Below are 26,525 nucleotides of genomic sequence, written 5' to 3'. Positions count from 1 at the left end.
AGTGTATCAAGAAGCAGTGTGGCTTGGCAGGGTCGTGTTTCTGAGGATGCACGGCTCTTGAGCTTCGCCTCTCCCGAGTCTACCAGTAGTGGCAGTGATAGGACAAGACTGTAACTACCAATTGGATATCACAAAAAAATATATTTGTAGTGACTGGTATTGATACACCATCCAAAGTGTAATTAACAACTTCACCATGCTCAAAGGGATATTCAATGTCTTCTTTTTTTTAACCTATCTACCAATAGATGCCTTTAAAATGGCTTTGGAAAACATTCCTGGTCTTTCTGGTTGAATCTGTGCTTGAAATTAAGGGACCTTACAGATAATTGTATGTGTGGGATACAGAAACAAGGTAGTCAATCAAAAATCCTGTTTAACACTAGTATTGCACACAGAGTGGGTCCATGCAACTTATTATATGACTTGTTAAGCACATTTTTACTCCTGAACTTATTTAGGCTTGCCATAACAAAGGGTTTGAAAACCTATTGTCTCAAGACATTTCAGCTTTTAATTTTTAATTAATTTGTAACAATTTCGAACATAATTCCACTTGACATTATGTCGTATTGTGTGTAGGCCAGTGACAAAAACATCTCAATTTAATCTATTTTAAATTCAGGTTGTAACACAACCCAACTAAGTGACCCAACACCCAGCAGTTGGGTCAACCAAACAAAACAGAATTTTCTTTAGTGGTTGTTATGTTATTAACAGGTTATAATCACCTGATATACAGTACCAATCAAAAGTATGGACACACATACTCATTCAAGGGTTTTTCTTTATTTTTACTATTTTCTGCAGAATAATAGTGTAGACATCAAAACTATGAAATAACACGTATGGAATCATGTAGTAACCAAAAAAGCGTTAAACAAATCCAAATATATTTTAGATTCTAGATTATTCAAAGTAGCCACCCTTTGCCTTGATGACAGCTTTGCACAGTCTTGGCATTCTCTCAACCAGCTTCATGAGGTAGTCAACTGGAATACATTTCAATTAACAGGTGTGCCTTGTTAAAAGTTCATTGGTGGAATTTATTTCCTTCTTAATGCATTTAAGCCAATAATTTGTTTTGTGAAAAGGCAGGGGTGGTATACAGAAGATGAAATACCAAGTCCATATTAGGGCAAGAACGGCTCAAATAAGCAAAGAGAAATGACAGTCCATCATTATTTTAAGAAATTGCAGTTCAAGTAACAAACACATCTCAACATCAACTGTTCAGAGGAGACTGAGTGAATCAGGACTTTATGGTCGAATTGCTGCAAAGAAACCACTACTAAAGAACACCAATAAGAAGAAGAGACTTGATTGGGAAAAGAAACACGAGCAATGGACATTAGACCCGTGGAAATCTCTCCTTTGGTCTGATGAGTCCAAATTTTAGATTTTTGGTTTCAATTGCCGTGTTTTTGGGAGACGCAGAGTAGTTGAACGGATGATGTCCGCATGTGTGGTTCCCACCGTGAAGCATGGAGGAGGAGGTGTAATAGTGTGGGGGTGCTTTGCTGGTGAAAATGCCTGTGATTTATTTAGAATTCAAGTCACACTTAACCAGCATGGCTACCACAACATTCTGCAATGATACGCCATCCCATCTGGTGTGCACTTAATGGGTACTATCATGTGTTTTTCAACAGGACAGTGACCCAACACATCTCCAGGCTGTGTAAGGGCTATTTGACCAAGAAGGATAGTGACTGAGTGCTGCATCAGATGACCTGGCTTCCACAATCACCCGACCTCAACCTAATTGAGATGGTTTGGGTACACGTCAACTATTATAGACAGAATGAGAAAAAAATCCAGAAAATCACATTGTAGGATTTTTATTTTCCACCATAATTTGCAAATACATTCATTAAAAATCCTACAATGTCATTTTCTGGATTTCTTTTCTCATTCTGTCTGTCATAGTTGAAGTGTACCTATGATGAAAATTACATGCCTCTCTCATATCTTTAAGTGGGAGAACTTGCACAATTGGTGGCTGACTAAATACTTTTTTGCACCTCTGTACAGTGCCTTGCGAAAGTATTCGGCCCCCTTGAACTTTGCGACCTTTTGCCACATTTCAGGCTTCAAACATAAAGATATAAAACTGTATTTTTTTGTGAAGAATCAACAACAAGTGGGACACAATCATGAAGTGGAACGACATTTATTGGATATTTCAAACTTTTTTAACAAATCAAAAACTGAAAAATTGGGCGTGCAAAATTATTCAGCCCCTTTACTTTCAGTGCAGCAAACTCTCTCCAGAAGTTCAGTGAGGATCTCTGAATGATCCAATGTTGACCTCAATGACTAATGATGATAAATACAATCCACCTGTGTGTAATCAAGTCTCCGTATAAATGCACCTGCACTGTGATAGTCTCAGAGGTCCGTTAAAAGCACAGAGAGCATCATGAAGAACAAGGAACACACCAGGCAGGTCCGAGATACTGTTGTGAACAAGTTTAAAGCCGGATTTGGATACAGAAAGATTTCCCAAGCTTTAAACATCCCAAGGAGCACTGTGCAAGCGATAATATTGAAATGGAAGGAGTATCAGACCACTGCAAATCTACCAAAACTTGGCCGTTCCTCTAAACTTTCAGCTCATACAAGGAGAAGACTGATCAGAGATGCAGCCAAGAGGCCCATGATCACTCTGGATGAACTGCAGAGATCTACAGCTGAGGTGGGAGACTCTGTCCATAGGACAACAATCAGTCGTATATTGCACAAATCTGGCCTTTATGGAAGAGTGGCAAGAAGAAAGCCATTTCTTAAAGATATCCATAAAAAGTGCCGTTTAAAGTTTGCCACAAGCCACCTGGGAGACACACCAAACATGTGGAAGAAGGTGCTCTGGTCAGATGAAACCAAAATTGAACTTTTTGGCAACAATGCAAAACGTTATGTTTGGCGTAAAAGCAACACAGCTCATCAACCACAACACACCATCCCCACTGTCAAACATGGTGGTGGCAGCATCATGGTTTGGGCCTGCTTTTCTTCAGCCGGGACAGGGAAGATGGTTAAAATTGATGGGAAGATGGATGGAGCCAAATACAGGACCATTCTGGAAGAAAACCTGATGGAGTCTGCAAAAGACCTGAGACTTGGGACGGAGATTTGTCTTCCAACAAGACAATGATCCAAAACATAAAGCAAAATCTACAATGGAATGGTTCAAAAATAAACATATCCAGGTGTTAGAATGGCCAAGTCAAAGTCCAGACCTGAATCCAATCGAGAATCTGTGGAAAGAACTGAAAACTGCTGTTCACAAATGCTCTCCATCCAACCTCACTGAGCTCGAGCTGTTTTGCAAGGAGGAATGGGAAAGAATTTCAGTCTCTCAATGTGCAAAACTGATAGAGACATACCCCAAGCGACTTACAGCTGTAATCGCAGCAAAAAGTATTAACTTAAGGGGGCTGAATCATTTTGCACGCCCAATTTTTCAGTTTTTGATTTGTTAAAAAAGTTTGAAATATATAATAAATGTCGTTCCACTTCATGATTGTGTCCCACTTGTTGTTGATTCTTCACAAAAAAATACAGTTTTAAGCCTGAAATGTGGCAAAAGGTCGCAAAGTTCAAGGGGGCCGAATACTTTCGCAAGGCACTGTATTTGCTACATGAACCCAAACCACTGCACACTACTCTTACTGCTTTAAACATATACAGTCATCTCTTCATACAGACATCTCTTCATACAGCAAAACTAGAGAGGGAAGGGAAGTTCTAGGAGAAGATACAACAACAAGCCCTTCTTTCTCAGAGAGAGAGAGAGAGAGAGCCTGGTTGGAGAGCCTCTTGGTCAAATAGCACCTTATTCCCTATGTTGTGGGCTCTGGTCAAAAGCAGTGCACTAGATGCAGACCCAAAAGGCCAAGCAGTGGCATCCGCTCAGGAAACTCTAGAGGACACGGACAAGGCAGGGATATGAGCACACAACTCTGGAATTTGAGGATGTTTGATGCCGCCCCCCCCCCCCCTCCTTTTGAGTGAATTGTAGAGTTACCACCCATGACTGTACTTCTTAGTGACAGAGACATGTTTGAATTTGTTAATTTTCAGTCCTGTGGCAAGTGTTATGATTAAACTCTTTATGACCATACATTAAATAGCTCATAAGGCTTTATTTTGAGGCCTAGCTTTAATGGACATACACAAAATACACAAAAAGGGAAATGGAAAAAATAACTTCTTTTAAAACATTCTTAAAAATAAAAAATGAAAAGTGGTGAGTGCATATGTATTCACCCCCTTTGCTACGGAGCCCCTAAATAAGATCTGGTGCAACCAATTACCTTCAGAAGTCACATAATTAGTTAAATAAAGTCTACCTGTGTGCAATCTAAGTGTCACATGATCTCAGTATATATACACTTTTTCTGAAAGACCCCAGAGTCTGCAACACCACTAAGCAAGGGGAACCACCAAGCAAGCTGCACTATGAAAACCAAGGAGCTCTCCAAACAGGTCAGGGACAAAGTTGTGGAGAAGTACAGATCAGGGTTGGGTTATTAAAAAAAAATATCTGAAAATATGAACACCCCATGGAGCACCATTAAATCCATTATTTAAAAAAAGGATAGAATATGGCACCACAAGAGACCAAGAGAGTGCCGCCCAGCAAATCTCACGGACCAGGCAAGGAGGGCATTAATCAGAGAGGCAACAAAGAGACCAAAGATAACCCTAAAGGAGCTGCAAAGCTCTGCAGCGGAGATTGGAATATCTGTCCATAGGACCACTAAACTGTACACTCCAGAGAGCTGAGCTTTATGGAAGAGTGGCCAAAAAAAGCCATTGCTTAAAGAAAAAAATAATCAAACACATGTGGTGTTCGTCAAAAGGCATGTGGGAGACTCCCCAAACATGGAAGAAGGTACTTCGGTCAGATGAGACAAAAATGTTGCTTTTTGGCCATCAAGGAAAACGCTATGTCTGACACAAACCCAACACCTCACATCACCCCGAGTGCACCATCCCCATAGTGAAGCATGGTGGTGGCAGCATCATGCTGTGGGAATGTTTTTCATCGGCAGGGCCTGGGAAACTGGTCAAAATGAAGGAATGATGGATGGCGCTAAATACGGGGAAATACAGGGAAATTCTTGAGGGAAACCTGTTTCAGTGTTCCAGAGATTTGAGACTGGGACAGAGGTTCACCTACCAGCAGGACAATGACCCTAAACATACTGCTAAAGTAACACTCAAGTGGTTTAAGGGGAAAATGTAATATCTTGGAATGGCCTAGTCAAAGTCCAGACTTCAATCAAATTGAAAATCTGTGGTATGACTTAAAGATTGCTGTACACCAACGGAACCCATCCAACTTGAAGGAGCTGGATCAGTTTTGCCTTGAAGAATGGGCAAAAATCCCAGTGGCTACAGTTTATAAAATGGTCATACATCATTTTTACATACAGACTCGCTAAAAAAAATTGACAAATTATCCAACGGCTTATGATATTTTTCAGGTTAAAAAAAAGTGCAGGTGTCAAAACAAGTTTGCACCCCCTATTTTAATTTGTGGCCAAGGAAACACAAGGCTGTTTGGCTAATCTCAGTCTCAAAGAGGAATAACTTTGCAGCTGTTTCTGATTAATAAACAGCACTACGCTGGTGGGTGGTAACAATAAAATAAACCCAGCCCTGAATCAAAACATAAGCTGAACATCCTTCAGTTCAAATATAAAATAGAATTTTAAGTGGCTCCCATTTTGGCTGTAGTGTTTTCATGCTCGTGGAAGAGAGCGTGTTCTTTGTTGTTTATCTCCGGTAAAGACAATAACGATTCTCCGTCTTAAATTTGATAGTTTATTTACGTATTAGTGTATGTGAGCTTTGATTATAAACATTGTTAGACTTGTTTGGAGAAGTTTATTGGTAACGTTTGGGATTCATTTTGTATGCATTTTGAAGGAGGGAAACTAAACTGAGCTAAGCTCAGCTAAGCTAAACTGAGTTTTTGGGGATATAAATAAGGACTTTATTGAACAAAAGGACAGTTTGTGATGTAGCTGGGACCTTTTGGAGTGCCAACAGAAGAAGATCTTCAAAGGTAAGGCTTTTATTATATCGCTATTTCTGTCATTTGTGGCGCACCTGCTTGGTTGAAAAATGTTTTTCATGCTTTTGTGTGCGGGGCGCTGCCCTCAGATATTCCCATGGTGTGCTTTTGCCGTAAAGCCTTTTTGAAATCTGACACAGCGGCTGGATTAACTAGTTAAGATTTATTTTGATGTATGACACTTGTATTTTCATGAATGTTAAATAGTTCTATAATTTGAATTTCACGCTCTGCAATTTCACCGGATGTTGTCGAGGTGCGTCGCTAGCGGAACGCCTGCGCCAGAAAGGTTAACAGTATAATGCTTTTTATCACAAGCTCTTCGCAAGACTGTAGACCTGAGCGTGGTCAATTGAGGTGCTTGACTTTCATCAACATAATGATAAAACCATTTAAACTGGTACAACACTTCCACTAACGGTTGGCTCAAATATATATATATATATATATTTTTTAGACCATGCCCCTAAATATGCTAATATGACCCAGCCACCACAGTGCCCTCACCTACATTTGTAAGAGCAGTGAAATTAAGGTAAATAAGTCCTTTTACAACAATAATGCCTTCATTCAACTGTAAAAATACAGTATTTTTTACAACAACTTAGTAGCCGGTAACTTACTATCAAATTACAGGTAAATTTTAATAGTGTGCCGTATGCATAACTGAAGTATCCTATAAGTATAACTGTAGAACTTGTCTTTGGTTCTACTTGGAACCAGAGGGTTCCTCATGAGAGAGTTCTAACTCCAACTGAAATATTTTTAAAATATAATTGGATTGAAATACAATAAAATAAAGTGCAAAAATCTATTAATCAAAAACAACATGCAACATAGCCAAACATGACAAAGCAACAAATACTCCGCAGCACCCACTAATTTTGCCCTCAGGGTTCCCTTATAAAAATTTAAACTGGTATGCAGTGAAAACAAATATTAAACTTTAACTTTTAAACTGAGTAAAAACTCTAAATATGTGATTGCACAGTAATGTTCACTTGTTTGAGGTTGAGGGTGATACTTGGTGGTGTCCCATCTTTTCCACAAGTTCATAAGCTGAGGAAATCCTCAGAATTGAGTGGAGGTGTTCAGCAGTAAGTCGACTTCTGTGTGATCAAATTACAGTCAATCAACTCCATTTGGATCAACAGCAAATGGGTTACCGAGCAGTTCCAACCTGCTTTTTTGTGCTTCAAAGTCAGCAAATTTTTAGAGCTTCTCTTTCATGGTCTGGCATGGCTCAAATTTTCTTTCCAGTTTGGTTTTAAATGCCTTCAAACATATCAGAGATATGCAGCTGCAAGTTCATTGCATTCAGATGACTCGTAATGTCACACAGAAAAGCCATTTACATATGACTCCTCACCTATGAAGCACCTTTCCCTGGCTTAGCCATACCTCTGTGTGATAAGGCAAATCACCACTAACTCCGTGAAATGCCTTGAACTGGCGGTGATTCAAACCTTTGGCTCTGATAAAGTTAACTGTGCGCGTGATGATGCTCATTACATGCTCCATTTTCAAGGCTTTACCGCAAACGCTTCCTGGTGTATGATACAATGATAAGCTGTCAGCTCACCTGTCGCGTTTTCCTCTTGCAATATCTTGCCACCAGTCCGCTCCTGTGTCCAACAATAAGGCATACACATCTTGCCTTACAAATCAACTGTAGGACGTAAAGCCAAAAACTCCTCTGTACGCTTAGGCTTTGATGAAAATTGACAACTGGGCAATGTCAGAAACTCGGTGCTCTCATCCACAGCCAAGGAATATGCAATGAAATCTTTTCCCTTTTTACAAGCTGCTCTTTTAGATTGATGGACAACTGGTCTACTCTCTCGGCAATGGTGTTTCTGCTCAGACTCACATATTTTTTAAAAAGAGTAAACTTTAATTAGTTTTTGATGAAATCCCCTCCGTAAATGATTTGATCTCTTCTGCCAAAATAAAATGACAGCAGCCTGGCCTTGTGAACTTTTTTGAACAGAGCCTGTCGAGATTTGAGGCCCGTTTTAATTCCTCTGCCTTTTGTAGCCTTTGTTCCAGTCCATAACTGTCTAGAACTCTTTGTCTTTTGGTTTTCCAGCTACCTCCGTGGACTCCCACCTTGTTTGAAACCCCCGGTTCTCAGTGTCCACCTTCCGTTTTGCCATTTTTGATGGGTATCTGAAAGTTAATTTTACTGTGATGCTGACGAGCTGTGCCAATAAATATTGAAATGAAGCAGTTCCTGCGTCACCGTTGCATTGTGGGAAATGTAGTATTGGTGCGTGTAAAAGATCTGCGGGCTGCCGGCTTAAATGCAACGGTTCTAATAATAAAAAGATCATGTAAAAAACCTTATAGGACTCTGACATATGTGCCTTATAGGGACAAATCTAAGGGTTCTATGTGGCACCAAAAAGGATTCCCCCATAGGGAAAAATGTCTATTGGTTCTAGTCTTTTAACAATCTGTATTATACTCACAGATCCAGTGGCAAAGCAGGAAAGTGAGAAGTTGTGAGATCCAATCTCAAATGAGGCTGGCTCCCAAGTAATCAGAATGTTGCTGTTCTGCAAAACCACACCTGTACTTTTCATATTTCCCAGCATGCTCTTTTGCAGTTAGATTTTTTTTTAATTGTTTGTTTCAATATCTGTGTTTTGCATGTGCTGTACATTGATGGATTAATTAATCAATTCATGTATCTTATACTACACAAATATAAATAACAAAACTAAACTAATCTAAGGTGTTAGTTTAACTTATTTCACCTGTTACTGAAATGGTTGTTCCAGTTTAGATGGTTTAGGTAGTCTCGTGTATTGTCCTAATCCTGGCAGTCATTCTGAATGCAGTTTGTGGGAATTCACTCTGGTTGGATTTCAACAGGAATGAATCATGTCTTCATAAGGCTGTATAATGTGACTTGATGCTAGTATTTTTTAGCTAATGCTGGTGTTGAAAACACAGCAAATACTGATCACCAGCGAAAACACAACAAAAGCTGGTCGGCCAGCAGCACCAGTTAGACCATGCTGGTCACAACAGCTTGACAAGCATCCGACCAGCTTAAAATTAATGCTGGTCTAAACTGTTGTTTGTTTTAGCAGGTAAGAAGAACATTTAATTGAGTTATGGTTTTCAGGCCTAAAAATAAGGTCTGTGGCTACTAGCAGCACCTAGCGTCCCTACCCTACCCTTGCTGCGATGCACACCCAGGCTATGTTGAAGAATATCAGACATATTTAGGAGGAAAACGGGTGCTTTATAGACAGGGCAGTAATTCATGCAGTGACGAAGCCGTTTTGTACATGAATGGTTTTCACATGAGGGAAACTGATTTTGTTCAGCCCCGGCAGCCAGTCAGTCACACATAGCTCTGCAGGCATTTCCTGACATAAGGTTGTTAGTTTCATCTCACAGAAGAGGAGGTACTACAGCTCAGAAGTATTTCTGTCTGCACTTGAACTCCCTTAACACTCAACTATTAGGCATTTACTGCAGAACGTCAATTGAAAACAAGTCAAGCACAGAAGGATGTGTGAGAGGAGTTAAAATGCTAGGCTTAATCCCTATGAGTCCATGTTCGTGTCTGTGCCTGTCTTCCTGACTGTCTGTCAGTCCACAGCTACCTGTCATTCTGTATTTCTAACTACGTCTGCATCTCCTCTTCTATTTGTTATTCCATCTGTCTGTCTGTGTATCTGATCTAATTAGAAGTGTAGCTCCCATAATCCTCCTCACCTCCCGAGTCGGTTCTCCCCGGCTCTCCTCTCCTGTATCATCACCACTGAGCTGACTAACTACCATGGCTTTGGCCCAGGGCATTCCAATTCCAGTACATTTTTTGTTGTAGAACATCTCTTATAATAAGTCACCCTATCTGAACTCACACATCCATATTAACACATAGCCTCAGACAGCGCTGGCAAGATAGCAAAAAATAATAATACATTAAATAGATCTTGTAAGAGTCCAAGTGTTTTGACTGAAAAAGAAAATGACGGTCCATACAAGAATATTGTTGTGCATTATTTTATATATTTTTTACATTCCTTTCGCACAGAGGGATTGGTTTAGAGTCCCAAAATATAGTATTTGTTATTATAGTTTTGTGTTTTTCTATTTGTTGTTTTTTCTATTAGTTTTACGATTTTTATATGAAATTCAGTTTAGTTTCAGTTAGTTTTCAGATCCACTTGACTAGTTTTTATTTAGTTGAACTTTTATAAAAACATGTATATTTGTTTCTGTTTTAGAATTAGGGACATAAAGTAGCCTATACATGGGAGGCTAGGAGTCATTTATGTGTTGTGTAGCTTTTGTTTTGTTGGGGTGATGGGTCAGGTCATAGGTTAGGTGAGGTTTAAAAGTAGACTCAGCGAGATGACGTAGATGCATGAAGTAAACAGTAAATCTTTGCCACAACCAAGAGTGTTGAAACGCGAGGCTAAACTCTGCTATTTTGGTCCTGTGGCTACCACTTTGGAGTGTGGATACTCTGTCTACTAATCTCAATGGGCACGTTTGAGCAGATCACTTTAGTCAAGTCAGCATTTCAAAGTGTGTTGCATTCTGGGGATAAAATTGTCAGACTTGCGCCTACATGTCAACTGCAGGAACTTTACAAAAATCCTGGGATCAAAGGTCATGAAATTTTGACTGCAGTCGACTGCATGTTTCTGCAGTTGCTCTTCACCAATTTCCTCCTGCAGCCATCGCCTGCATTGTGGAAGGCTCTATTGTCAACCAATCATTGGAAGTAATTACAATATAGCAATTAAACACTGGAATGGTAGATCGGTAGAAGATGAATGTGCAAGTAGAGATACTGGGGTGCAAAGAAGCACAAAAAAATAAATAAATACAGTATGGGGATGAGGTAGGTAGATACAGTAAGGCAAAAAAGTATTTAGTCAGCCACCAATTGTGCAAGTTCTCCCAATTAAAAAGATGAGAGAGCTCTGTAATTTTCATCATAGGTACACTTTATGACAGACAAAATGAGCAAAAGAAATCCAGAAAATCACATTGTAGGATTTGTAATGAATTTATTTGCAAATTATGGTGGAAAATAAGTATTTGGTCACCTACAAACAAGCAAGATTTCTGGCTCTCACAGACCTGTAACTTCTTCTTTAAGAGGCTCCTCTGTCCTCCACTCGTTACCTGTATTAATGTCACCTGTTTGAACTTGTTATCAGTATAAAAGACACCTGTCCACAACCTCAAACAGTCACACTCCAAACTCCACTATGGCCAAGACCAAAGAGCTGTCAAATGACACCAGAAACAAAATTGTAGACCTGCACCAGGCTGGGAAGACTGAATCTGCAGTAGGTAAGCAGCTTGATCCCAAACACACCACCCGGGCAACGAAGGAGTGGCTTCGTAAGAAGCATTTCAAGGTTCTGGAGTGGCCTTGCCAGTTTCCAGATCTCAACCCCATAGAAAATCTTTGGAGGGAGTTGAAAGTCCGTGTTGCCCAGCAACAGCCCCAAAACATCACTGCTCTAGAGGAGATCTGCATGGAGGAATGGGCCAACATACCAGCAACAGTGTGTGAAAACCTTGTGAAGACTTACAGAAAACATTTGACCTCTGTCATTGCCAACAAAGGGTATATAACAAAGTATTGAGATAAACTTTGGTTGTTGACCAAATACTTATTTTCCACCATAATTTGCAAATAAATTCATTAAAAATCCTACAAAGTAATTTTGTCTGTCATAGTTGAAGTGTACCTCTGATGAAAATTACAGGCCTCGCTCATCTTTTTAAGTGGGAAAACTTGTACAATTGGTGGCTGACTAAATACTTTTTTGCCCCACTGTAGATGGGCTGTTGACAGATGGGCTATGTACAGGTGCAGTGATCAGTGAGCTGCTCTGACAGCTGGTGCTTAAAGCTAGTGAGGGAGATATGAGTCTCCAGCTTCAGAGATTTTTGCAATTCGTTCCAGTCATGGGCAGCAGAGAATTGGAAGGAAAGACAACCAAAGGATGAATTGGCTTTGGGGGTGACCAGTGAGATATACCTGCTGGAGATTGTGCTACAAGTGGGTGCTGCTATGGTGACCAGTGAGCTGAGATAAGGAGGGGCTTTACCTAGCAGAGACTTGTAGCCAGTGGGTTTGGCAATGAGTATGAAGCGAGGGCCAACCAACGAGAGCGTACAGGTCGCAATGGTGGGTAGTGTATGGGGCTTTGGTGACAAAACGGATGGCACTGTGATAGACTGCATCCAGTTTGTTGAGTGTTGGAGGCTATTTTATAGATGACATCACCGAAGTCGAGGATCGGTAGGATGGTCAGTTTTACGAGGGTATGTTTGGCAGCATGAGTGAAGGATGCTTTGTTGCGATATAGGAAGCCGATTCTAGATTTAATTTTGGATTGGAGATGCTTAATGTGAGTCTGGAAGGAGAGTTTACAGTCTAACCAGACACCCAGGTATTTGTAGTTGTCCACGTATTCTAAGTCAGAGCCGTCCAGAGTAGTGATGCGGGACGGGCGTGCAGTAAGAGCAGTTGGAGGCCACGGAAGGAGTGTTGTATGGCATTGAAGCTCGTCTGGAGGTTAATTAACACAGTGTCCAAAGAGGGGCCAGAAGTATACAGAATGGTGTCGTCTGTGTAGAGGTGGATCAGAGAATCACCAGCAGCAAGAGCGACATCATTGATGTATACAGATAAGAGAGTCGGCCCGAGAATTGAACCCTGTGGCACTCCCGTAGAGACTGCCTGAGGTCTGGACAACAGGCCCTCCAATTTGACACACTGAACTCTATCAGCGAAGTAGTTGGTAAACCAGGCGAGGCAATCATTTGAAAACCAAGGCTGTCGAGTCTGCCAATAAGAATGCTGTGATTGACAGAGTCGAAAGCCTTGGCCAGGTCGATGAATATGGCTGCACAGTAATGTCTCTTATCGATGGCGGTTATGATTGTCATTTAGAACCTTGAACGTGGCTGAGGTGCACCCATGACCAGCTCTGAAACCAGATTGCATAGCGGAGAAGGTATGGTGGGATTCAAAATGGTCAGTAAACTTGGCTTTCGAAGACCTTAGAAAGACAGGGTAGGATAGATATAGGTCTGTAGCAGTTTGTTTCAAGAGTGTCACCCCCTTTGAAGAGGGGGATGACCGCGGCAGCTTTCCAATCTTTGGGAATCTCAGACGATACGAAAGAGAGTTTGAACAGGCTAGTAATAGCGGTTGCAACAATTTCGGCAGATAATTTTAGAAAGAGAGGGTCCAGATTGTCTAGCCCGGCTGATTTGTAGGGGTCCAGATTTTGCAGCTCTTTCAGAACATCAGCTATCTGGATTTGGGTAAAGGAGAAATGTAATTCAATATGGTTATATATGGTATTCAGTATACTTTAAGTTTTTCAAACAGGTTTCTTAATTATTTTATTTCAATTTACTAAATAGTTTATTCATGATTAGTTTTAGATGCAGTTTTAGTGTACTATAATAACCTTGGTGGGGCATTTTATTTAAAAAGCACAAACAAGCCGTTAAGGAATGTCTTTGGCGAACATCAAGGAGGAGAACTCTTCTATGACGAATCACCAAAGCAATGCTCTTCTTGTTATTCTGCAATAGCCATTGTGCTCTCTCATTGCTCTTTCTCTCTCTACTCTTCCAACCACACACTTACAGCAGTCAATCACCCTAGTCCAGGGGCTATGTGTAGCCTATCAAGCATCTCCGAGTAAGAGTGCTGATTTAGGATTATTTTTGCCTTTAAGATCACAATGGATAAGATGATACGGACAGGGGGAACCTGATTCTAGATCAGCACTCCTACTCTGAAATGCTTGATACATGTGGCCTCTAGTCTGAGCCCAAGCCTGCTCTCAGCTCACAGTGCTGTAGTAAAGGAGACAACTTCCTGTGCCAGCGTTATGATAGCTCTTATTGAACTGGCCTAGTGCCAGACCAGCTCCACTGAGGCTTATGGTTCTTTTACAACTGTCTAGTCTAGTGCAGTGTCACTGTCTGCTATTCACGTGTGACCCAACACTAAGTGGAGAAATAGAGCTGAGTGAAGCTTTCTCTGATTGCCTGGATGTCTGTAAGACACCACAACAAACTCAGAGCGCTGTAGAACTGACAACAACAGGGAATTGTGTCATTGTGTCCACGGGAGTCATGCAGTGCATTTGGGTGCCAATAACCTGCAGTGCATGCCAAATCTTTCCGTGACCAACTCTGAACACACACACTCACTCACTGTTTGTTGTGCTTCTCTTGTGCTAGAATATCATCGCGTGCATCGACCGATAGTGTGTTTTGTTTTGTTTACTTTCAGATAAGTCTGCTACGGGTCTCTCTCTCTAGTTTTCCAACAGAGGTTCTAGAACTTGTTTGTTTCGAAAGAAGTCACTAAAATGAGTGACAAAGAGGAGGGAGGCCGAAGCACGTGCTGTATCACTGGACAGGGGGGAATCTCTCCACTCTCTTCCCTCACTCCTCTGGAATTTAAAAGTTGATGGGGTACCAAGGTTCATCCAGCAACCGGCCACATCAATGCTGACTGTTAAACATTTGCACAGCCACCAGCAGCAGGGTATTTTGCTACATAAACAGTGCTGTTGAGGAATATGGACAGGTACACAGAGTAATACATTACTAATATAAACAGAGGTGTTTTTGTGTTAGAGTTTAAAAGGAACCAAACATTCAGGATTGGCACACAAACAAACCATAGCATCATGGACACTGTGTCTATAGGCATAGTTAAATTGGATCAAAAAGGATTATGTGAGAAAATATATGATTTATTCTGCTTTAGAAGGACAGTAAATGCAATATTCTGAAATGTGCATACAGTATAGGTGGTGTAAATGACTTTGGGACATTTCTTTAGCAAGTCTATTATGATGGAGAGAAACTATTCTTCAGTCTTGGCTGAGCTGAGTCCATCATAACGAAATGCTGGACTGAAAAGAAGACCATAATACAATAGCCTTTCTATACTAAGAGGGGATCCTCCAAGCAGGGATTCTCAAACTTTTTAGGGCCGAGGACCCCTTTTGTGATAGCAAATTCATCAGGGACCCACTCATAGTTTTACTATAACTTCGTCAGTGCACGGACGGACGAACCAAGTCTCAGGCCCTGGAAGGAACATTTTAAAAGCGGCTTCTGGGCAAGGCTGATTTTTTCTCTCGCAATTTTCAAGCTAATTTCATGCAATTCTACACATTTTGTCATGGGGCAGAGACATATTTTGTTGTTGCAGAATTTAAGCTAATATCCTTCAATTCTACACATTTTGCAATGAGACAGAGAGAAGACTTTGCTAGTATCTCTTTCTTCTCTCTGTCTCTCTGTCTATTCATTCTCTCTCTGTCTCTCTTCCTATTTCTTCTCTCTCTCCCTCTGTCTCTCTCGATTTCCTCTTCTCTCTCTCTCTCTCTGACACACATACCCACAGCTAAAGCTTAAAAGTGGATCCAAAGAAACATCCCATGACAGCATGGAACGTTGACACTGACCTTGAACAAGGAGAACGAGAGCAAATGGCAATAACTGTTACGTCTTGAAACACACCTCTGGAGTATCGCAGGTAATTCCAGGTAATCCTCTATTTTTAGCCTGAAGAAGGGAGGGGTGCCTGGCGTCCATAAGAGTAACATAACAGACTCGAGACTGATAGGCAAAAACTTCAGCTCTGTAGTGGAGTGAATGAGAGACAGTTCTAAACATAGTTACCTGTGCCTGTGAGTAGGCCTCCATTCCTGTCCACAGATTTGGCTTTAAGCAAACAACCATTTATAAAGGCTTTATTGTACATTTTATTGCCATTCGTTTTTTGAATGATTTGTGAAGCACCCAAGTAGTACATTTGAATAGTTAATGAATGCTCTATGAAGCACTTATGATAAGCAAGTTGGTTCACCTATAATGGAGAAACGTGTTCTTCACAGGAAAGGATCAGCTGTGAGAAATGTGTAGACAGAATCAACTAGATATAGATAGGGAATTGTCTTGGCTCTATTCAATCTATTTCCATCTGCTGTGATCAGAGTGTTTCACATCCCAGAGAATACACTTCAGCTTTGAGAAACGAGTCAACTTCTCTGAAGTTGTACTGCTGCTGTTGTTACGTTGAGGTTCCCCTGAAGACTACCATTATTTCTAGTAACATAATGTCACGCCCTGGCCTTAGTATTCTTTGTCTTCTTTATTATTTTGGTTAGGTAAGGGTGTGACATGGGTGATGTATGTGTTTTTGTTCCTGTCTAGGGGTTTTGTATGTCTATGGTTAGTTGCCTGTGTCTGCACTTGTTTATATATAGCTTCACATTCGTTTTGTTGTTTTGGTAAGTTTGTTCATTTTCTTAGTTTCATTAAAGAAGATGTATTCTCATCACGTTGAGCATTGGTCTCATCCATTCAACGGACGTGACACTTAATTATCAATGTTGGGGTCAATTCGGAATTTTTACATTTAATTCAATTAAAACAATGAATTGATCCCACACCACAGTAAGCAGAATTTGAATTGAATTTGAATTCAAGGAAGTAGAATTTAATTCCAAGCAATTCAAACCAATTCAACATAAAACGTGATAATCTCATTAATTTGGCAAATATTTTATCAAAGGGATGGATATATGCATTTAAGTCATTTACATTTAAGTCATTTGGCAGACGCTCTTATCCAGAGCGACTTACAAATTGGGCCACTTATTAATGCAAAGAATACACATACCATTTCAAATATTAGTTTGTTTACAACTCAAATATATCAAACAGTATTTTTCTTTGTCATGAGATGTTTGATCCAATGAATTCTGATATTTTTAAATACAGTGTGTTCTGAAAGTATTCAGACCGCTTGACTTTTTTCACAGTGTTATGTTACAACCTTGTGCTAAAATTGATTAAATCGTTTTTTCCCCGTCATCAATCCACACACAACACCCCATAACGATGAAGCAAAAACAGGTTCAGAAATTTTTGCAAATGTACAAAAAATCCTAAACTTAAAAATCACATTTACATAAGTATTCAGACCCTTTACTCAGTAATTTGTTGAAGCACCTTTGACAATGATTACAGCTTTGAGTCTTCTTGGGTCTGATGCTAAAAGCTTGGCACACCTGTATTTGGGTAGTTTCTCCCATTCTTCTCTGCAAATCATCTCAAGCTCTGTCAGATTTGATGGGGGGCGTCGCTGCACAGCTATTTTCAGGTCTCTCCAGAGATGTTAGATCGGGTTCAAGTCCGGGATCTGGCTGGGCCACTCAAGGACTTTCAGAGACTTGTCTCGAAGCCACTCCTGCATTGTCTTAGCTGTGTGCATAGGTCGTTGTCCTGTTGGAAGGTGAACCTTTGCCTCAGTCTGAGGTCCTGAGCACTATGGAGCGGGTTTCATCTAGGATCTCTCTATTCTTTGCTCCATTCATCTTTCCCTCGAAACTGACTAGTCTCCCAGTCCCTGCTGCTAAAAACATCCCCACAGCATGATGCTGCCATCACCATGCTTCACCATAGGGATGGGGCCAGGTTTCATCCAGATGTGACATCCAGATTAAACTATCAGACCAGAGAATCTTGTTTGTCATGGTCCACGAGTCCTTTAGGTGCCACTGTGTTCTTGGGGACCTTCAACGCTGCAGAAATGTTTTGGTACCCTTCTCCAGATCTGTGCCTGAACACAATTCTGTCTCAGCGCTCTATGGACAATTCCTTTAACCTCATGGCTTGGTTTTTGCTCTGAGATGTACTTTCAACTGTGAGACCTTATATAGACAGGTTGGATTCCAATCAAGTTGTAGAATCATCTCAAGGATGATCAATGGAAACAGGATGCACCTGAGCTCAATTTCGAGTCTCATCGCAAGAGGTCTGTTTACTTATGTAAATAAGATATTTCTGTTTTTCATTTGTAATAGATTTGCGAACGTTTCTAAAAACCTGTTTTCGCTTTGTTATAATCGGGTATTGAATCCATTTTAGAATAACGTATATATATGTAACGTATATATTTCAAAATAAGTAAGAAATTATTAACTATTATAAACAACTGAACCCTCAACATGATCACTTTAATTATTTCAAATTGTTTTAGGAGAATGACTTTTAAAACTGACCTTATACTACATGTCAAAATAAACATTACTATGGCGATAAGTCATTTGAATTTCATTGAATTTAATTGAATAAAAAATGTAACTTCTCTTATATGTAAAGTCCCCTGTTTTGGGTTCTGGTACCGGTTCCGATAGAGATTTTCACTTTAAAATGTATATTTGGACACCATAGTTCAAAATTGATTGCATTGAGGGGTTGCCCTGATTCTCACAGACCCAGAAGTATGTCTCTACTGCCTATGTGAAGCAGGATGTGAAATCTGACACTACTTGAAGCTGGAATGTCACTCGTACCATTTCATTCGCTCTTCCGACTGTCCCATCAACTCCTGGATGAAATCTACGTCACAGCCACTAACAACATATATGCCTGGAATCCGTACACCGTAGCGCAGCAGGCTAAAGTGGTTTCGTCGCTGTATCTCATTCAAGGATGGATTTCATGTCAGTAATCTAAAATAATTCATTGATTTTAAACAAAAAAACACTTTCTGTTTGTCATAGACGGAAGAGATTAATATGAAATGAAAGATGAGATCAGGCCGAGTGGCGCAACGGTGTAAGGCACTGCTTCGGTCCAGGGCTGTATTACAACCGTAAGTAATCGGGAGTCCCATGGGGCAGCGCACAATTGGCCCAGCATTGGGGAAGGGTTTGGCCGGGGGGGCTTTACTTGGCTCATCGTGCTCTAGCAACTCCTTGTGGTGGGCTGGGTGCCTGCAGGCTGACCCCGGTCGTTGTTGAATGGTGTTTCCTCCAACACATTGGTGCGCCTGGCTTCCGAGTTAGGCGGGCATGTGTTAAGAAGGGCAGTTTGGCGGGTCATGTTTCGGAGGACGCATGACTCGACCTTCGCCACCCGAGCCAGTTGGGGAGTTGCAGCGATGAGACAAGATCGAAATTGGGGAGAAAAAGGGGCTAAAAAATATATATATTTAAAAAAAAGATTCCTTAGATATCTGTGAGACGTTTACAGCAATGGGGGCAGACGTTTTGATCGAGAACTTTAGAAAATATGCACATTTTCTCTAACGCTAAATATACAAATATGTATTTTACAGTTATAAAAAGATGAAATCTTATAGTTAGTTGGTTTATAAATTCAATATACTAAAAAGATATGAGTCATTTCGAGCCTTATTCATACAGATTTGTTGAATAGGAAATAAATAATATTTGTATCATATTTGAACTTGAGCTTTTGTCCTCAAAAGTGACTACACCTCAGCAATTTATAAAAAGAATTACCAGAAAGGTGAGATTTGAACCTTTCTTGGAGTATGCGGGATTACTATTTATTGTTTATGGCCCTCTCAGGATAAATAATTACTTTTGGGGATTACGTAGATTACATTTTCAATTACATTTAATTACATTTACAAGGTTTTAATTCAAATTCAAATTACGTTTCCTGTGGGGTGTGGTCAATTCAAATTCAAGAACTGAAAAAAGAGCAATTTACAACTCAATTCAGAATTACAATGTAATTATCATATATGCCATTAAGCAGATTCTTTTATCCAAAGTGACTGACATGCATGCATCATATTTTTTACGTATGGGTGGTCTGGAAATCAAACCCACTCTCTTGCTGTTGCAAGCGCCGTGCTTTACCAACTAAGCTAAATATGACCATCTAGCTAACCACCATGGTAAACCAGAGAGTTATAAAGCAGGAAGAATGCTATTGATCCCTGGTCAGGCTGGTCTAATCCGCACCTCTGAATCTGTGATTCCTAGTAGCAGTCACCAGACACACTGAGGCCCCACAAGACGTAATACGTCAAACTGATCATTAAATCACAAGACAAACTGTGATCTCACAGCCTAGTGTGAGTGTACGGGGCATGTTAGCAGGACTTGCGTTACAGGGAGGTCAGATGACTTCGCTCAGATTAACGTGACGGCATGGTAAAGTTTTAGGTGCTGCTTTAGGTCTCCATGCTGGTGTACCCTGGTAGCCTAACGGTTAGAGTGTTGGTCCCATAACTGAAAGATTGCTAGATTGAATCCCTAAACTGACTAGATGAAAAGTCTGTTGATCTGCCCTTGAGCAAGCCATTTAACCATAATTGCTCCAGGGTTGCTGCCAATAATGGCTGATCCCTGGTTTTGACCCCACTATCTGAGGGTGTATTTGGGGGAGTAGGATACGTTAAAAAAATACACTACACACTTGTACATGTGTCAAAGTCATTCTGCTGAGTGTCTGTGGATTTTTGTTCCTCCCTTGTACTTGATTGATAAATTAAGGTCACTAATTAGCTGTATCGTCCTGACTTTTATCAGAGGAATGGACAGAATATCGTCAGATCGCAGGCACCACACTCAGCTTGACAGACACAGCAACCTGGAGTAGGCAGCCGGTCAGAGATGAGAGGAATGTCGTTTCTTACAATATCAGTGTTCAAATGAAAGCCAGGTTTATCACTTTATCGCAGAGAAGTTCAACATGAAAGACTTACGAATGCATTTTTGGTTGCGGGTTAGGCTAGTCTTTTATTGTTTTATGCATGACTTTCTCCCAATCAAACTGTGAATGTGACAGAGTTCTATCTCAAAAGGTTGTTTTAATAGCCTAAAAACGTAAGGTAGCAATGGGACTAATAACTAGAGAGAACAAACCATAGCAATAGCCTATAGAAACATTTAATGACAAGTTTAATCAAGTTTAGGCTTAATAATGACCCATGCGTGCCGGGAAAATCCCTTCACGCAAGGTTGAAAACTAAATGGCCAATAATCTATCCTCCTACTAGGCCTATCATAAAATCTTAAATTAAAGTTAAAGTTATTAACAGTATCTTATTTCCCAAATATTCTATCCTAAGGTGTTAAAAAAAGGTCTATAGCCTAAGCCTGAGCATAGACTATTCTCAATTGTGAATGAACATGAGAATAGACAACATCGCTTTCATGCATTTGATTTATCAAGCTAGAATTTTGTTTTGATGACACTTTGACGTTTTAAATGTTTTAAAGTCAGTGTGTTGGTTTGATTCTGGATGGCCAGATAGTTAGCAAAAATTACAAGAAACTGCCATGTGAGGAATTGTAAGTGACTTGTTTAAGCTAGTTTTATCGTGTTCTTGATTCCATGTCTTTTGAGGTGTTTTGACTGATTTCATGTCATTGCTCAAATTTGCCATATAGCTAACAGTTACAATGTATTTGAGAGACACAAGTGCAAATTGTGTAAATGCATTCATGTTTTCAATAAACATTGGCGATGAAACATAGTTTACAGGTTGTCAGCAATTTAAGCCAACCCTTTCCAAAACATAGTTGCGCACACGTTGGTTTCATTGCTAAACAACCAACCTGTCTATGGTGTTTGTACTGCAAACTAGTGAGAAGAAATGTGCCATATACATATGTGCCATATGCATTCAGAAATTATTCGGACACCTGACTTTCTCCACATTTGGTTACGTTACAACCTTATTTTAAAATTGATTTAATTAATATTTTCCCTCATCAATCTACACACAATACCCCATGATGACAAAGAAAAATGACTTAGTGACATAGTGAAAACAGGTTTTTAGAATATTTGCAAATGTATTACAAATAAAAAACAGAAATAACTTATTTACATAAATATTCAGACCCTTTGCTATGAGATTCGAATTGAGCTCAGGGGAATACTGTTTCCATTGTCCCTAGAGGTCTGAGACAGGATTGTGTTGAGGCACAGATCTGGGGAAGGGTACCAAAACATTTCTGCAGCATTGAAGGTCCCCGAGAACACAGTGGCCTCTATCATTCTTAAATGGAAAAGGTTTGGAACCACCAAGACTCTTCCTAGAGCTGGCCTCCCAGCCAACCTGAACAATCGGGGGAGAAGGGCCTTGGTCGGGGAGGTGACCAAGAACCCTATCTGCACTTTGATAGAGCTCTAGAGTTCCTCTATGGAGATGGGATAACCTTCCAGATGGACAACCATCTCTGCAGCACTCCACCAATCAGGCCTTTATGGTAGAGTGGCCAGACGAAAGCAACTCCTCAGTAAAAGGCACATGACAACTTGCTTGGAGTTTGCCAAAAGGTACCTAAAGCACTCTCAGACCTTGAGAAACAAGATAATCTGGTCTGATGAAGCCAAGATTGAACACCTTGGCCTGAATGCCAAGCGTCACGTCTGGAGGAAACCTGGCACCATCCCTACGATTAAGCATGGTGGTGGCAGCATCATGCTGTGGGGATGTTTTTCAGTGGCAGGGACTGGGAGACTAATCAGGATTGAGGGAAAGATGAACGGAGCAAAGAATGTTGCTAACCTGCACAAGAGCGCTCAGAACCTTAGATTGGGGTGAAAGTTCACCTTCCAAAAGGACAATGACCCTAAGCACACCAACAAGACAACGCAGGAGTGGCTTTGGGACAAGTCTCTAAATGTCGTTGAGTGGCCCAGCCAGAGCCCGGACTTGAAACCGATCGAACATCTCTGGAGATACCAGAAAATAGCTGTGCAGCAACACTCCCCATCCAACCTGGCAGAGCTTGAGAGAATCTACAGAGAAGAGTGGGAGAAGCTCCCCAAATACAGGTGATTTGTTTAGAATTCAAGGCAGCATGGCTCCCACAGCATTCAGCAGCTATACGCCATCCCGTCTGGTTTGCGTTTAGTGGGACTATCATTTGTTTTTCAACAGGACAATGACCCAAAACACACTTCCAGGCTGTGTAAATGCTATTTGACCAAAAAGGAGAGTGATGGAGTGCTGCATCAGATGACCTGGCTTCCACTATCACCCGACCTCAACCCAATTGATATGGTTTGGGATTAGTTGGACCGCAGAGTGGAGGAAAAGCAGCCAACAAGTGCTCAGCATATGTGGGAACTCCGTCAAGACTGTTGGAAAAGCATTCCAGGTGAAGCTGGTTGAGAGAATGCCAAGAGTGTGCAAAGCTGTCATTAAGGCAAAGGGTGGCTACTTTGAAGAATCTCAAATATATAATATATTGTGATTTGTTTAACACTTTTTTGCTTCCTACATGATCCCATATATTATTTCATAGTTTTTGTGTCTTCACTATTATTATACAATGTGGAAAATAGTAAAAATTTAGAAAAACAATTAAATTAGTAGGTGTGTCCCAACTTTTGATGGGTACTGTATGTAAATGTGTTATGTCGGGGGTTTATACATTTGCAGAAATTTCTAAAGACCTGTTTTTGCTTTGTCATTATGGGGTATTGTGTGTAGATCGATGAAAAAAAACGATTTAATCCATTTTAGAATGAGGCTGTAACTAACAAAATGTGGAAAAAGTCAAGGGGTCTGAATATTTTTTAAATGCACTGTATTGGCTCCATTATTCTATGGCTGAGATGAGTTGAGCAGTGTGTCCTTCTGTTGGATGATATGAAGTATGCCGCCATCAGAGGCTATTTCTTGTATAGCTTGATATTTACATTTGGTATATACATTTGGTGAAAATTGTTTGTCAAATTCGGTGAATAGCCTATGTCACTCTGGTTATTGGAGTTATATGTTGTATGGTGAACTTGGGCTTCATCAAGGTTTATTTGTGAGTAAATCTGGCTTTGATAAAATAGACAATGCCTAACCAGCCACCGACCGCACCGTACGCACTCTTGTGAGACCACCGCACCATGTACATGCAACAGGTGGGGGGGAATATCAGCCGTCCTTCATAATTATACACAATTTGGTTATTGTCTTTTATCACTGCTCCGTGATCCCCAGATACTTCTATCTATCAATGACGCTGCACTGCAGGACATTGTGGCACACAGTGAATTAATGAATTGGGACATTCTTGGCATTAAACCTCGTGATTGTATTGACTTGAAAAATTAAACAGGGTTTATTACAAAACGAGTTGGTTATAAAAAAGGCCTACATAATGTTATATAGATATCACGTAAGAACTGATAAGTATTGCTGCTTACCTTCCAACCTGCTGAGCTATTACTGTCTCCTTTATCCTTAAAATATGGCACGCTCTTCACCATCCAGTCATAGATCTGAGACAAGGTGAGTCGCTTCTCCAGTGAGCTCTCTATCGCCTTGGTGATGAGGTCCGCGTAGGACATATTCCCCCACGCGTTCCGACGCGACGAGCTGCTTTTCCTCTGCACGGCTGCGGCGGCGGCCACCGAATTCGACCCGTTGGGGGATGAGACCGGGGGCACCTGTTGCTGGTGCGGCAGCTGAGGACACGGGTGCTGCTGATGCTGCTGTAACTGCTGTGTATGTTGTTTCTCCTGCTGCGGGTGTATGCAGTTCCCCTGGCACTGAAAATCATTGCACAAAACGAGCGGTTTCTGATCCTCCGCGTAGTCCTCCGACTCTTCTAAAAAACTGAGGTTACTGATGTATTCGACAGGCTCCTGTTTGACTGAAGGCGCCGGTGAAGATGTGTTTGAGCAGGCGGGTTCGATGAACTCTGGTCGAGGCAGAGGCCAGGTGCATGACCGGGGCCTCGAGAGTGGCTCGAAATCCGGGTCTATATCAACCAACTGTTGCGGCAGCGGTAAATCTGCCATCTCTAAAGTAAACGGACAAATAGCTCAACTGTCACATAAAGACACTCAATGAATCGTCCAGTCCAGGCACCAAATGTAAAAGTGTAAAAAGCGTCGTCACTTCTTCATGAACTCTGATAGAGGGCACTAGTTGAAAACCGGCTGTTTGCGATGATGGAATCAAAAATACAACTCACTCTGGATGTCTTTTATCTAAAACTGCGCGGTACCAGGCAAAGTGTATCTGTGTTCTGTTCGTAGTGTCTATCGCGCCTGACTGTCGTTGTCTACTGTCAATCACAGATCTATTAGGTTCGTAAATCCTACGAAGTCAACTGGTAACACCCACTAAGACCTTGAGTGACAGTCAGCGGCCACCAATGGTATGTGTATAAGGTAAACAGGACTTGGTTTTGACATAATACATGTTTCTGTTCTTATTCTAACGTGAACAATATTTCCCACCCTGAAAACGGGGGCCAGAGCAATGAGTTAAAACGTATAAATATGGAAAATGCTCAAGGAAGTGCAAGCAGGTCATAGCAATGTGTTTTCGAGTTATGTCTGCCAAAACATTTTTGGGCTACTTCTTAGGGGAAAGTTGTCTGGCGTGTCAATGTTAAGTATAGGCCTAAGATACTTTATATAATGTTGGACAAGCCTTGGATTTATAAAATAATTAATAACGTCTATATACTATTAACTGTTATATTTTCTTTATTATATATAGCTTATAAATGTAAAAAACATTTTATAGAATGGTATATATAATAAACAGTTATAACACAGAGCATGGCTGGCTCTATCCTTTTTGGGGGCCCTATGTGAAATTTGGTTTGGGTGGAGAGAGAAATTGGCAATTTTACAGCACATATTCTCCAATTCTACACCTTTTGCTGTGAGGTGGAGAGACATTTTTGCCGTTTTACAGTTAATTTCCTGAAATTCTACATATTTTGCAATGACTTATGGCAGGGGTTCTCAAAGTTTTTGAGGCCGGGGACCCATTTTGTGATAGCAAATTCATCAGGGATCCTCTAACTTGAGTGAGATAGGAATCGCATACAAGGAGTTTTACTATGTCTTTTGCAGTGCATGGCCGGACGAACCAGTTCTTCGGACCAGGAAAGGAAGATTTTAAAAGCCCACCTCTTGGCATAAGAGAGATAATGTTGCTGTTTTCAAGCTAATTTCCTGACATTTTACAAGCCTCTGTTTTAGTAAAAAGCTGAGGGATGGGCCTGGAGGAAAATAAACACTCTCAAATTCATAAACAGGATGATGGATGCAACGACTGACCATCCCACGATAGCAAAATTATATTTTTTAACAATGTTTTGAGCCTATGCAATGTTTGTTTACATTTACAAGCTTACAATTTGGGTTCTAATGAGGTACTACAGTTGAACAACACTCATGAGGCAACTCAGGATTTTAGCTTTACATTAAATCAAAAATCAAATGTTATTTGTCACACACACATATTAACATCTGCTAACCATGTGTAACGGCTTTCTTCTACCTCCTTCTCTGACGAAGAGGTGGAATAAGGATCGGACCAAAATGCAGCGTGATTCGTTCGATACATCTTTAATGACGAAAAAACACGAACAAAACAACAAACGTCAAAAACCGAAACAGCCTTGACTGGTGTAACAAACACAGAGACAGGAAAAATCACCCACAAACACACAGTGAAACCCAGGCTACCTAAATATGGTTCCCAATCAGAGACAACGATAATCACCTGACTCTGATTGAGAACCGCCTCAGGCAGCCCTAATCTATACACCCCACACAACCCCAAGACGAAACACACTACAAATAAACCCATGTCACACCC

General features: G+C 40.7%; 1 protein-coding gene across 2 annotated transcripts in view; it reads right to left on the bottom strand.

Annotated features, from left to right (window-relative positions):
- Window positions 1-24,997, bottom strand: part of LOC135509709 (forkhead box protein O1-A-like) — a 75,534-nt gene extending 50,537 nt beyond the window's left edge. For both annotated transcript variants that reach the window (XM_064930588.1, XM_064930589.1), the window contains exon 1: window positions 24,107-24,997. In XM_064930588.1, the coding sequence (XP_064786660.1) occupies window positions 24,107-24,703 (597 nt within the window). In that variant the 5' untranslated portion in view covers window positions 24,704-24,997. The remainder of the gene's footprint in view (window positions 1-24,106) is intronic.
- Between the last annotated feature and the right edge of the window lie 1,528 nt (window positions 24,998-26,525).

This window comes from Oncorhynchus masou, chromosome 22 (assembly GCF_036934945.1).
Source record: "Oncorhynchus masou masou isolate Uvic2021 chromosome 22, UVic_Omas_1.1, whole genome shotgun sequence".
Classification (NCBI taxonomy): domain Eukaryota; kingdom Metazoa; phylum Chordata; class Actinopteri; order Salmoniformes; family Salmonidae; genus Oncorhynchus; species Oncorhynchus masou.
Note: the sequence above shows the minus strand (reverse complement) of the source record. Positions and strands in the feature narration are given on the sequence as shown.